The sequence below is a fragment of the Lolium rigidum genome, chromosome 2, assembly GCF_022539505.1.
Source record: "Lolium rigidum isolate FL_2022 chromosome 2, APGP_CSIRO_Lrig_0.1, whole genome shotgun sequence".
Lineage (NCBI taxonomy): Eukaryota > Viridiplantae > Streptophyta > Magnoliopsida > Poales > Poaceae > Lolium > Lolium rigidum.
In genome coordinates, this window is record NC_061509.1 from 261448974 (window position 1) to 261459922 (window position 10949).

The following is a 10949-nucleotide window of genomic DNA, read 5'->3' on the forward strand; positions in this document are numbered from 1 at the left end:
AACCCGAAAGTGTGGTCAAGCAAATGAAAGATGGAGATTTTTCCCGTCTCTACGACTCGAGTAAAATCTCAGGGGCTACTGACATAGATATTCGTAAGGAGCATATCGCATACATACCCCTGGCCTATTATTGGAGTAGAAGGCCCATGGACTCGGGGCTTCGGAAGCCCAGAAGGATGAAGATGTTCGGATTAGGAAAGTAGAGTTATTATAGGAAACTTATAATCAATATAGGAAAAGGCCCAATGCGGCCCGATAAACTTGTACTTGTACGACACGGAAAACCCTTAACTTCACCTCCTATATATATAAAGGGGAAGTTGAGGTCGAAATAAGGATCGAAACATTCTTAACCCTAGCCACTATTTTCGTTGAGTTGGACACCTTTGTTCGTCTGATAACCTTCGAGATCTACTTGCCCTCTACTCAAAGCTCAAAGCTGAGCTATGTCTAGGAAGTTGCGCATGATTCAGAACATGATCAGTTTTATGTGTTTGATTCTATTTTATCATGCCCTCGTTGGTACAAAATGCATTTTGCTCTTACTGAATTGACAAGAGCACTTTAGGCGGTTTACAATTGTTGTACATGGACCTTTTCTGTTGATCCATGGTATATGTTCATGCTTTTATTTTTTTGGAGTTCTAGAAAGGTTTTGTACCCAACTTAAATACGATTAAACTTTTCTCATTTTTAAATGAATTCAAAGAACATTTAGGGATAATAGACAATAGACTCTGAATTTTTGTGCACCCATTATACATCAACATCACCATGACAATTTAAGAGAGCCCGTGAATTTTTCTCAGGATCAGGTCTAAATTTTCCTAGTGCCCTGACTTATCTCGCTTATCTACTTTTCCCTGCCTCATGCCTCATTTTTCAAACATGAGCCTTTCTACAACACCAACATGTAATTTGCATGGAATAGATAGACGAGCTATAAGCTTCAAGCAACAATGCTCCACAGCTAAATGTTATTTACTTGTGTGTGCACAGATTGTATACTACATGGCAAGGTACCTAGCATAGCTCTTAGATACATATGAAAGCTATTAATTGCCGTTTACTTCGTAGCGAAACACGGGCATTCTGCTAGTAGAATATACTACACATGATACATAAAGTTGTCTGCAAGAATATGTTGATCACCGTAGCCGAGATGAGAAATGTGGTCAACGTGAAACCAAATTACTTCCTCCGAATATGTTTAACAAGTGCGCACGTAGTTTAAGAAATTGCTTTAACCATTATTTTAGTTAAAGAAATATAAAATATACTATGTCATAAATATTATAGCATTGAAAGCTTTTTTAATATAAATATGATGGTACAGATTTTGTAGACATATAATTTATATTTTGTTAATTAAATTACGTGTGCGCCTATTAAACTGGTCCGGAGGGAGGAGGTAAAGTCGGCATAAAGAAATAAATGGCATCAGTAACTTGCATGAAGAGATAATATGTTTAAAGTGTCTTTGGCAGATACATATAGAATAAAACATAATCTCGTTCATCAGTTAAATGATTTTTTTTCTCATTAAAACGGTAGAACATTCACTTGGTTATCTAAAACGACGAAGAAAGAAAAAAATGTGCTATTGAAGTTACTCATGATTTAATTCCGTAATTTCATAGCGGGTTAATATATATATAATCTCGTCCATCGGTATGAAAACTAAAAAAGTATGATGTACTCCTTTCATTCATAAAAAAGCTTCTCAATTGTCTAGATACAAAGGTATATAGACATATTTTAGCCATAGATTCATCTGTATATAAATAATTGTGTGAGTCTTTTTTAGAAATAGAGGGAGTACATAATTAGATTGATTATTAATGAGTGGTATGGATAGGTTACAAGTAGATGTAGACTAGTCTGGCCATTTCATAATTTTTGTACTCGTAGTTCTTTTAGTTAAAATAAAATTATAGTAAAAAATACATCATGTGGGAACTAAAATTATTAAAATTACATCAGGTGAATTGCTTATATGTGGAGATAAACTATATGTTACAAATGTTATTCGATAGGTTTTACACTAAGAGATATGAGTGTGCAACAAATGGAGAAAAACAGGGGTGGCCTACCCGGGCCTTTTTCTCACTCCCTGGGGGGACGGCCCGTTGGATCCGGCCCATCCAGCTTTTGGCCTTGCTGCCAGGGCCCAATCGGCCCCCTTTTTGGACCAATATCCAACAGCCAGGCCTGGCCCGGGCGCGCGCTGGCTTTGGATCCCTTTTGGGTGCACTGACCCCTCCCTAGGGTTTCCGGCTCGCACTAGTGAAGTGCGGCGCGGTCGTTCTCTCGCTCGTACTCTTCGACGTCTCCCAGATCCCCACGATCTCTCTCGCTCCTTCGCGCAAGCGCTGATGGCGGGCGGCGGCGGAAACAGCGGAGGTGGTGGAGGCGGAGGCGGCGATGCGCGCAAGCGACGCTACGACGAGCAAGGATTCAACAACAACAGCAACGGCTCCTTCGGCAACCAAGGCTACGGCGGTGGCGGAGGTCGCAGGCAGGAGCATGGCGGCCGCGGGGACGGCGGCTGGCAGGAGCATGGTGGCCGCTACGACGACGACTCGAGCAGCTACGGGCCCTTCGAGGGGCGAGGGCGTGGCGACCTTGGCCGCGGCGGTGACCAGGGGCGTGGTGGCGACCTGGGTCGCGGCGGTGACTCGGGCCGCGGCGGCGACTACGGGCGCAGCAGCAACAACAACCGCTTCTCCGACGACGACCGGCCCTGGGCTGCGGCGGAAGATGGACCATGGGGACCCCCTCCCCCATGGTGGGAACAGGAACAGGCGCGCAAGCGCAAGGCGGAGGCTGCCAGGGCCAGGGGAGCTCCGGCACCAACGCGGGGAGGCGGTGGGGGTCACGGGGGTGGCTCTCACGGCAACAGCTCCCGGAACCGGGGACAGACGCGGAGGTGCGTCCTCCCGCACCAAGCCCAAGGGCAAGGGCAAGCAGGCCGGCGGGGCGCCGGCTGTGGCTGTTGGCGGCGAGTGCTTCCGCTGCGGCCAAGAAGGGCACTTTCGGCCGGACCGCGTCAACGACCCTGTGTGCATCCTTTGCAGCAAGACGGGTCATGTGACGGCGGGATGCCCCACCCGCGGAAGGCCGCTGCTCCTCCAGTCCATGGGTCATGCCATCACGGGAGGTGGCTTTTACAACATCGACGTCGAGCCGATCAAAGAGCCGAACCAGGGGGAGCGCTACGAGGCGATCATCCACTTCGCCTCGGCACCCCTGTCGCCGGAGCTCTTGTCGGACGAACTCAAATACCTCATGGATGTCAGCCGGGACCGGCAAGTGACGAGGGTCTCCGAGACGGAATTCACGGTCCGCTTCCCTCGCGCGAGACTGCGAGGATGAACACGCGCAGGGGTCAGATCTTCCTCCCGCTCCGCAAGCGCGATGTGGACATCCGCGAGGCCTTTGTCACTCCCAAACCGGGGAAGGCCTTCCCTTCGGTGTGGGTCCGGATTACCGGCCTTCCCGGCGACCTGATGGAGAAGGAGAGGCTCTTGGCGGCGCTTACCATGCTGGGTAGGCCTATCGACGTGGATGAGCTCTCCCTCAAGAAGTGGAAGACCGAGCCCATCCGCATCCGTTTCCAATGCCGTCACCCGGAGCGTATCAAAGGGACGGTGCAACTCGCGTCAATGGAGAGCCTTACACTTTGGGAGTGTTCGCTGAGCTCAACGCACCCGGGGAGGTGGTGCGAGCGGCCCTCCAAAGCCGCCTGCTCCTCGCGATGACGACGATGACGATCCGGATGACCCGGACTCCGACGACAAGAGCGACGGGGAGCGCTGGAACCGTCACCGCAGGAATGACAAGAACGACAAGACGGGAGCTGCTACCAACACCAAGGCCGGCCAAGACGGCGGGTCGCCGGGTGGGTCGAGGAAGACCACTCGGGCTGCTGCGCCGGGCTCGCGCAGCGCGCCCTCGGCCGGGTGCGATTCCGGACCCGCATGGGTCCAACCTCGCGGTAACATCCCGGGCCTCTCCTCTCCCTGCAGGTTCGAGGCCCTTGCCGATCCGGACCGGACGGAGCCCGGAGACGGTGCGCCCACCCCCTTGGACACCTCCCTCCCCGGCCTCGGAGGAGTCCCTCGCGTCGGGCGAGACGGTGTCCCATGTCACCGACCCCGTGGATGCTTGGCTCCCGGACAGCCCCACCGGCCAGGCCCCGGGGATGCGGCCGGGCTCGAAGCCCCCGATCTCCGAGCCGGACCTCCGCGGCGAGGTGATCGCTGCCATCTCCCTCTCCCGTGGCAAGCGCACCAAGGTGGTGGAAGTGCAGGCGTCGCCAAGGACCACCAAGAAGACGACGGCGGCGAGTGCGGTGCGGAAGAGCTCCAGGAACCAGGGGCCGGCGGCCAACCGCCCGGTCATGGAGAGGGCCAAGATGCTGACCAAGGCCAAGAACCTCGATCCCCCTTCTTCTGGACCAGGTAATCCCTTCGCTGCCCTGCCCTCCCTCTCTGACACGCACATTTCCTCCGTCATCACCGACGGCTGCATTGTTTTCGTACCAAGCGCGGGCCCTCGGGAAGAGGCCATTTCCCTCCTTCGCGCGAAGGAGCAGGTCCAAGCTGCCCTCGCGGAGGCCGCGGCCGACAAGGCACGCCATGCCGCGGAGCTCGCTGCCAGGGAGGCAGTCGAGAACTCCGCCGACCCCCCCAGGGTAGGGGGTACGGATCTTCCCAATGCGCTTGATCTCCCGGCGGAAGCGGACTGTGGGAAAGCCAGTTCTTCCTCGGCCAGGATCACTCGTAGCATGTCGCGGAGCAAGCGCTCCACGCGACCTCTGCTGACGGCCCGCAAGGGGCGCGGGATGAAGCTAAAGGGCAAGCCATGAGAGCCCTAATCTACAACATTAGGGGCTTCGGCGAACAGGGTCGCCGCACGCAGCTCAAAAACTACCTGCGTCACAACCGCTGCGACATCATCGGTCTCCAGGAGACTATCAAGGCGGACTTCTCAACCGCCGAGCTCCGTAGCCTGGAGTTTGGTAGCCAATATGTCTGGAATTGGGTTCCGGCTGACGGACATTCGGGAGGAATGCTCCTTGGCTTCAATGATGATACCTTCGAGGTTGGGGCCTGGAAGAGCGGCTCCTTTTCTTGTCCGCTCCGGTGTTCCAGCGTAACAACCGGCTACGGTGGACTTTCTTCCTTGTCTATGGGCCGGCCGACCATCGCCGCACGGACGAGTTCCTGGGGGAGCTCATCCAAGCCGTCAACGCCTCGCCTTACCCGGTGGTGGTAGGGGGCGACTTCAACCTAATCCGGTGTGGCGCGGACAAAAACAACGGGAACATCCATAGGGCAAGGATGCTTCAGTTTAATGAGGCCATTGCTTCTATGGCGCTCAGAGAGCTTGAACGAGCAGGGGCTCGGTTCACATGGACCAACAAGCGCCTAGACCCTGTCCGCTGCGTTCTGGACCGAGTCTTGGTATCCCCAGCTTGGGAGGCTGCCTTCCCTCTGTGTTCCCTCACTGCCCTGACTAGGATCGGTTCAGATCACACTCCTCTCCTCCTATGCGACGGCATGAACGCACCACAGAGGACCTCCCGGTTCTTCTTCCAATCTTGGTGGTTTGAGGTTCCGGGATTTCTTGAGCTGATGAGGGACAAGCTCACCCACTTCCTCCTCGATCCGGGTCCGCACAGATGCTGCATTGACCTTTGGCAATGCACATCACGCCACTCCCGCCAATTCCTGAAAGGATGGGGAGCTAACCTGGGTAAGGCGCGGCGAGATCGCAGAGCCACACTTCTGGCGCAGGTGGGAGACCTGGATCGTCAAGCTGATGGGCCAGGCCTTGACGAAGAGGGTTGGGCCCTCAGGTATCACCTCGAAGATCAGCTGATCTCCATGGACAGGATCGACGAGGAATACTGGAGACAACGCAGTCGCCTCCGTTGGACTCTGCAGGGGGACTCTTGCACGGCCTACTTCCACGCGATTGCGAATGGGCGTAGGAGGAAGTGCTCCATCCCCCGGCTTGTGACCGATCTGGGAGAGATCGATGACCAACAGGCCCTAATGGAACACATTTACCAGTTCTACCAGGGCCTGATGGGTTCGGTGGGCGAACCTAGGAGGTTTGCCCTGGGCGACAACCTCTGGGAGGACGAAGGCAGGATCTCGGAAATTGATAACCGGGATCTGGAGCTCACCTTTACTGCTGAGGAGCTTGACGAGGTCCTTCACAGCATGAAGCCCGACTCGGCCCCTGGCCCGGACGGCCTTCCTGTCCTCTTCTTCAAGAGATTCTGGGAGACGCTCCGCGCGCCCATTCTGAAGATCCTGAACGACTTTGCCCTAGGGAGGGTTGACATCGCACGCCTCAATTTTGGGATCATCTCCCTGATCCCGAAAGTTAAGGGTGCGGACCAAATCAAACAGTTTAGACCTATCGCCCTTATCAACGTTATCTTTAAATTTGTTTCTAAGGCCTACGCGATTAGACTTGCTCCCCTTGCCCATAGGACCATTGACCGCGGACAGTCGGCTTTTATCCAGGGGCGATGCCTACATGAGGGAGCTCTGGCCCTCCATGAGATTATCCATGAGCTCCACTCTAAGAAGCAAGAGGGCTTGCTTCTTAAGCTTGACTTCGAGAAAGCCTTTGATCGGGTTAACCGGGACTTCCTCCAAGAAGTTCCGCTCCGTAAGGGTTTCTCGGGCATGATGGTTCACCGACTCATGCAACTGGTCAAGGGTGGCCAAACTGCGATTAACGTCAATGGAGAGATTGGACCATTCTTCCGAAACGCCAGGGGTGTGCGCCAGGGAGACCCCCTCTCACCCATCCTCTTCGACTTCCTCGTAGACAGCTTTGCGGCGATGCTTTCCAGGGCATCTGCAGCAGGCCACATTCGAGGAGTGGTTGACCACCTCATTCCAGGGGGAGTGACTCACCTGCAATACGCGGACGACACCTTGGTGCTCATTGAGCCCTCTCCGCTGGGTATTGCTAATCTCAAGACCCTTCTTCTTTGCTTTGAGAATATGTCGGGCCTTAAGATCAATTTTGACAAGAGCGAGGTTCTGCTGACAGGGGTCACAGAAGGGGCACGGATTGGGATTGCCCAACTCCTCAACTGCAAACTAGGTAGCTTCCCTATCCGCTACTTGGGTTTGCCGATTAGCGATCGTCCGCTTAGGGTAGCGGATTGGGGCTTCCTCCCGGATAAAGTTGGTCATAGGGTGGACCCTTGGCAAGGCCTCTACCTTGCCTCGGCCGGCGAACTAGAGCTGACGAACTCATGTCCGACTAGCCTTCCCTTGTTTGCCATGAGCATGTATTTACTCGCACGATGGCACCCACAAGGCGATGGACAAACACCGCGCCCGATTCTTCTGGGAAGGAGTCGGTAACCGTCGGAAGTACCATATGGTAGACTGGGCTACAGTTTGTAAGCCCAAAGCGTTCGGTGGTCTGGGGATCCTGAACACCAAACTCATGAACATCTCCTTGATGCTCAAATGGATTTGGAAGCTCTACCAAGATGAGGAGGGTCTATGGGCGGACCTTATCCGGGCCAAATACTTGGGAGGGCGAGACCTGTTCTCGAGGGAAGTCCCTACCAATGGCTCCCAGTTTTGGAATTCCATTCAGAAGATCAAATGGTATTTCAAAATCGGGGCAAAGCATGAGGTGCGCAATGGTGAGCGCACCTACTTCTGGCTGGACTGGTGGATGGGTGCGGGCCCTCTTCACTCCCGCTTCCCACGCCTGTTCAGCTGTTGTTTGTCCCCCTTCGCCACCGTCAAAGACGCGCGTGTCATTGATGGTGCGCATGGGGAGTGGCGGATAGGGTTCCGCCGCCAGCTTGGGATGGCTGAGCGGGTGGAATGGGACAACCTTTGCAGGGAGGTTCACGCCCTTTTTCCCTCCACCCGGGAGGATATTGTCACCTGGTCCCCGGAGCCCTCTCGGTCGCTTCACGACCAACTCGACCTACCTCCACCTGTCGCGGGGGCGACTACTACCGCTTCAAGGAAGTTTGGCGCACTCGTGTTCCACCCAGGATCAAAGTCTTCCTCTGGCAACTGATCCGTAACAGACTTCCTTCCTCGGCTCAGGTGGCCAAAAGGCGCGGACCTTCGGATGGTCTATGCTCGCTTTGCCACGAACCTGAGGACTGCAACCACATCTTCTTCCTATGTCCTATGGCTAGATTCATGTGGGCCGGAGTCAGGGAGCTTCTCCGGTGCGACTGGAACCCTGCAGGGGCAGGGGATTTCATCGCGTTGGCCAATGGTCTTTCGGGCCCCTTGCGTAGGCTAGTTTGGTTCACTTTTGCGGCCCAATGCTGGTCCCTTTGGAACATTAGAAACAAACTAACTATCGAGGGAAAATTGATTGGCTGCCCAGCTGATGCTTTCTATCATATGCTTCTTCACATGCAGCACTGGAGGGCTCTGGTCAGACCGACGGACCTGGCACTGGTGGACACGGCGGTGGGCGACGTCCGGAGGCTATACTCGCGGACTAGAGGCGACAGGACTCCATGATGAGGATCGTATCCGTTGCAGCGCTTCTTTGTTCCGTAGCTATTTGCCTCTTCTTAGGACCCAGGGGGGTTGGCTATCTTCATGTTTCTTAAGACTTATCTTGTATGGAACTGGTTATTGTATGACTTGTATCGGTGGTTGCCGTGTTGGCTTTATCTATAAAGCTGGGCTTAGGCCTTCTCTTTAAAAAAAAAAAAAAACACGCTGCAGGAGCAGCGTTGATAGGGTCGTATCGTACGTATCCAAGCCCGCACTTCCTGCATGCTGCGTCGGGACAGGCTTCAGTAGCGGCCGCCGACGGCGACAACGGGCGGGAATACAGTGCCGAAGGACCAGTCGGCGCCAGCCTGTGCGCGCACTGTGTCGGCCACAACGGCGCCGTCGAGGAGGTCCTGGAGCACCCTGGCGTAGAAGGCGCGCAACCGGCGCAGCGCCCGCCGGTACGCCCCCGCCACCCACCGCATCCGCAGCCGCCGGGCCGCCCCTAAAATGCTCCTCGGCGCGCCGCCGCCCAGCCGTACCACCGCCATCTTCTTCTTCTTGCGGGCTCCAGCTGCCGGCAGCAACGGCGCGGCCGTCGCCAAGGCCGCCGCCGCGGCATCCGGAATCGTACGGCGCCTCGCCGCGGCGCGCCCGTGCGCTGCATATCTCCCATCGGTCTCTCGGCTAGCTTGCTTGAACCGAGTATGAGGCTAGCTAAGGCCGGGAACGAGCGAGCGAGATGCTGCTCCTCCTTTGCTTTCGGTGTGGTTCGTGTTACAGGACTACACCGGTGCTGGTTTTATATGATGATGATGGCCTCTCGTGAAGCACAATTGTATGTAGGTAATATGGAGAGAAATGACTTCCCTTGAAGATGACCTCCGAGACGAAGAGGAGGTTACGGCCTTACGGGAAGGTGGTACAGCGATAGGTCTTGGGTAATCGTGAGGTTGACATGTTATTATACTGTCCCACATACTGGCTCAGTGGCTCCTGTGACCGTGCATGCACATCAGCACAGGTCATACTAGCTGAAAAGTACGTATCACATAATACCACCCCTTGAATGATATACCACGATATCATTTTTCAAAATTCAAACATGCACGACTCTAAAACTTTCGAAAACAATTGTGAACACACAAGCACTCTCTAAAAAATTTCAGAACCGTCTAAATGAGACAAACATAAAGAAACAAAAACGGCAAATCCAACATAAATGGCATCACAAAAATATAAAAGCACAAATAACACTATTCACATTTCAATTTCTCTTTATGCATATCAAATTTGATTCTAAATTTTTAAGAGTAATAAACACAAGTCTTATGAACACTCCCAATATTTTTTCAAAACAAAATAGAAACATGTAAATTTTCGGCGGTAGTATCATGGTATTATTTGAAGGATGGTATCATGTGATATTTTCCCGCAAGGTAGCTCTGATCAACAAAAAAAGGGCATCTTCGGCCTACTGCCCCACTGGAGGTTCCATCTAACAAGACAAAACCCCCTGACCACTTCCACGGACATTTCATCGTGGGAGGCTTCTTCTTCCCTTCTCCGGCCGGCAGGCACACCTCATGCATCAAGATGATGTGGTAATTAATTAGTAGCATCGGAGATGTGGATAATTCGCAACGAATAGCTTAAGTCCCTAATTAGTTCAGGTTTATACTAGTACTTCATAGCACGCAAAACCAAATCAGCCTATAATTGCAACGGATATTGGGTCGTGTGTGAACTGCAAGATGCGCGTACTTCACCGGCCGTCTGTTGTCCACATATATGCAGTCTCAAACTGCACATTTGGAGCACGAGACGACGCCCGGGGCTACGAATTCGCTGTCCATTTGGAGGGGTAATCTCTGATGTCCAAACAAGCCCCGGACGAAAACTCTGGACAAATCCATCAGTCGCTAGGTTGATAAATACACACGGCGCCTTTTTGGTCGTCTTGGCCAGGCATGTAGAGCTCAATTGCCTAGAGACAAACCAGCCCAAAAAAAAACGTTGAAGTTCAGTCAAACAAATAGCTAAGCTGATGTTTCAGTTTTAGCAGCAGAGCTGTGTGCACAAGCAGAGTGAAGTCCAAGAACTTTTTTACTTTTAGCGAAAAGGACCACGATCTATTAATAATCATCAACAACAATATAAAAGATACTAAAAAAATAAAAAATAATTATAAATAGGTTCTTTTCAGAGTTTAGTTTAATTTTCGGAAAATAGTAAAGTCACATGTGGATGAGTTATTATTGGCAGCATGCAATTACTAGAGGAGGAGATGTACTATTCGGTGGATTAAGCAGGGGAGGATAATACAAAGTTTTTTCATGCAATGGCCTTGGAGAGATTTAGAAGGAACTCAATTGCACTCATTCATGATGCAGATGGTAATGAAGTGACTGACCATGAAACAATGGTTGG

At 52.8% G+C, this 10949-nt stretch overlaps 1 protein-coding gene across 2 annotated transcripts; it reads left to right on the plus strand.

The window, feature by feature from the left end:
• The first annotated feature begins 4357 nt into the window (after positions 1 to 4357).
• On the plus strand, positions 4358 to 8675 carry LOC124693349. Of its 2 annotated transcripts, none has more exons than XR_006999991.1 (2): positions 4358 to 4463; positions 8436 to 8675. XR_006999991.1 is itself a non-coding variant. In XM_047226828.1 (2 exons), the coding sequence occupies exons 1-2, from the start codon at positions 4867 to 4869 to the stop codon at positions 8538 to 8540; spliced, it is 345 nt and encodes a 114-aa protein (XP_047082784.1). In that variant the 5' UTR covers positions 4640 to 4866; the 3' UTR covers positions 8541 to 8675. The 2 variants fall into 2 exon arrangements, 1 of the variants encoding a protein (XP_047082784.1); XM_047226828.1 differs by lacking the exon at positions 4358 to 4463 and adding an exon at positions 4640 to 5106.
• Positions 8676 to 10949: the final 2274 nt, after the last annotated feature.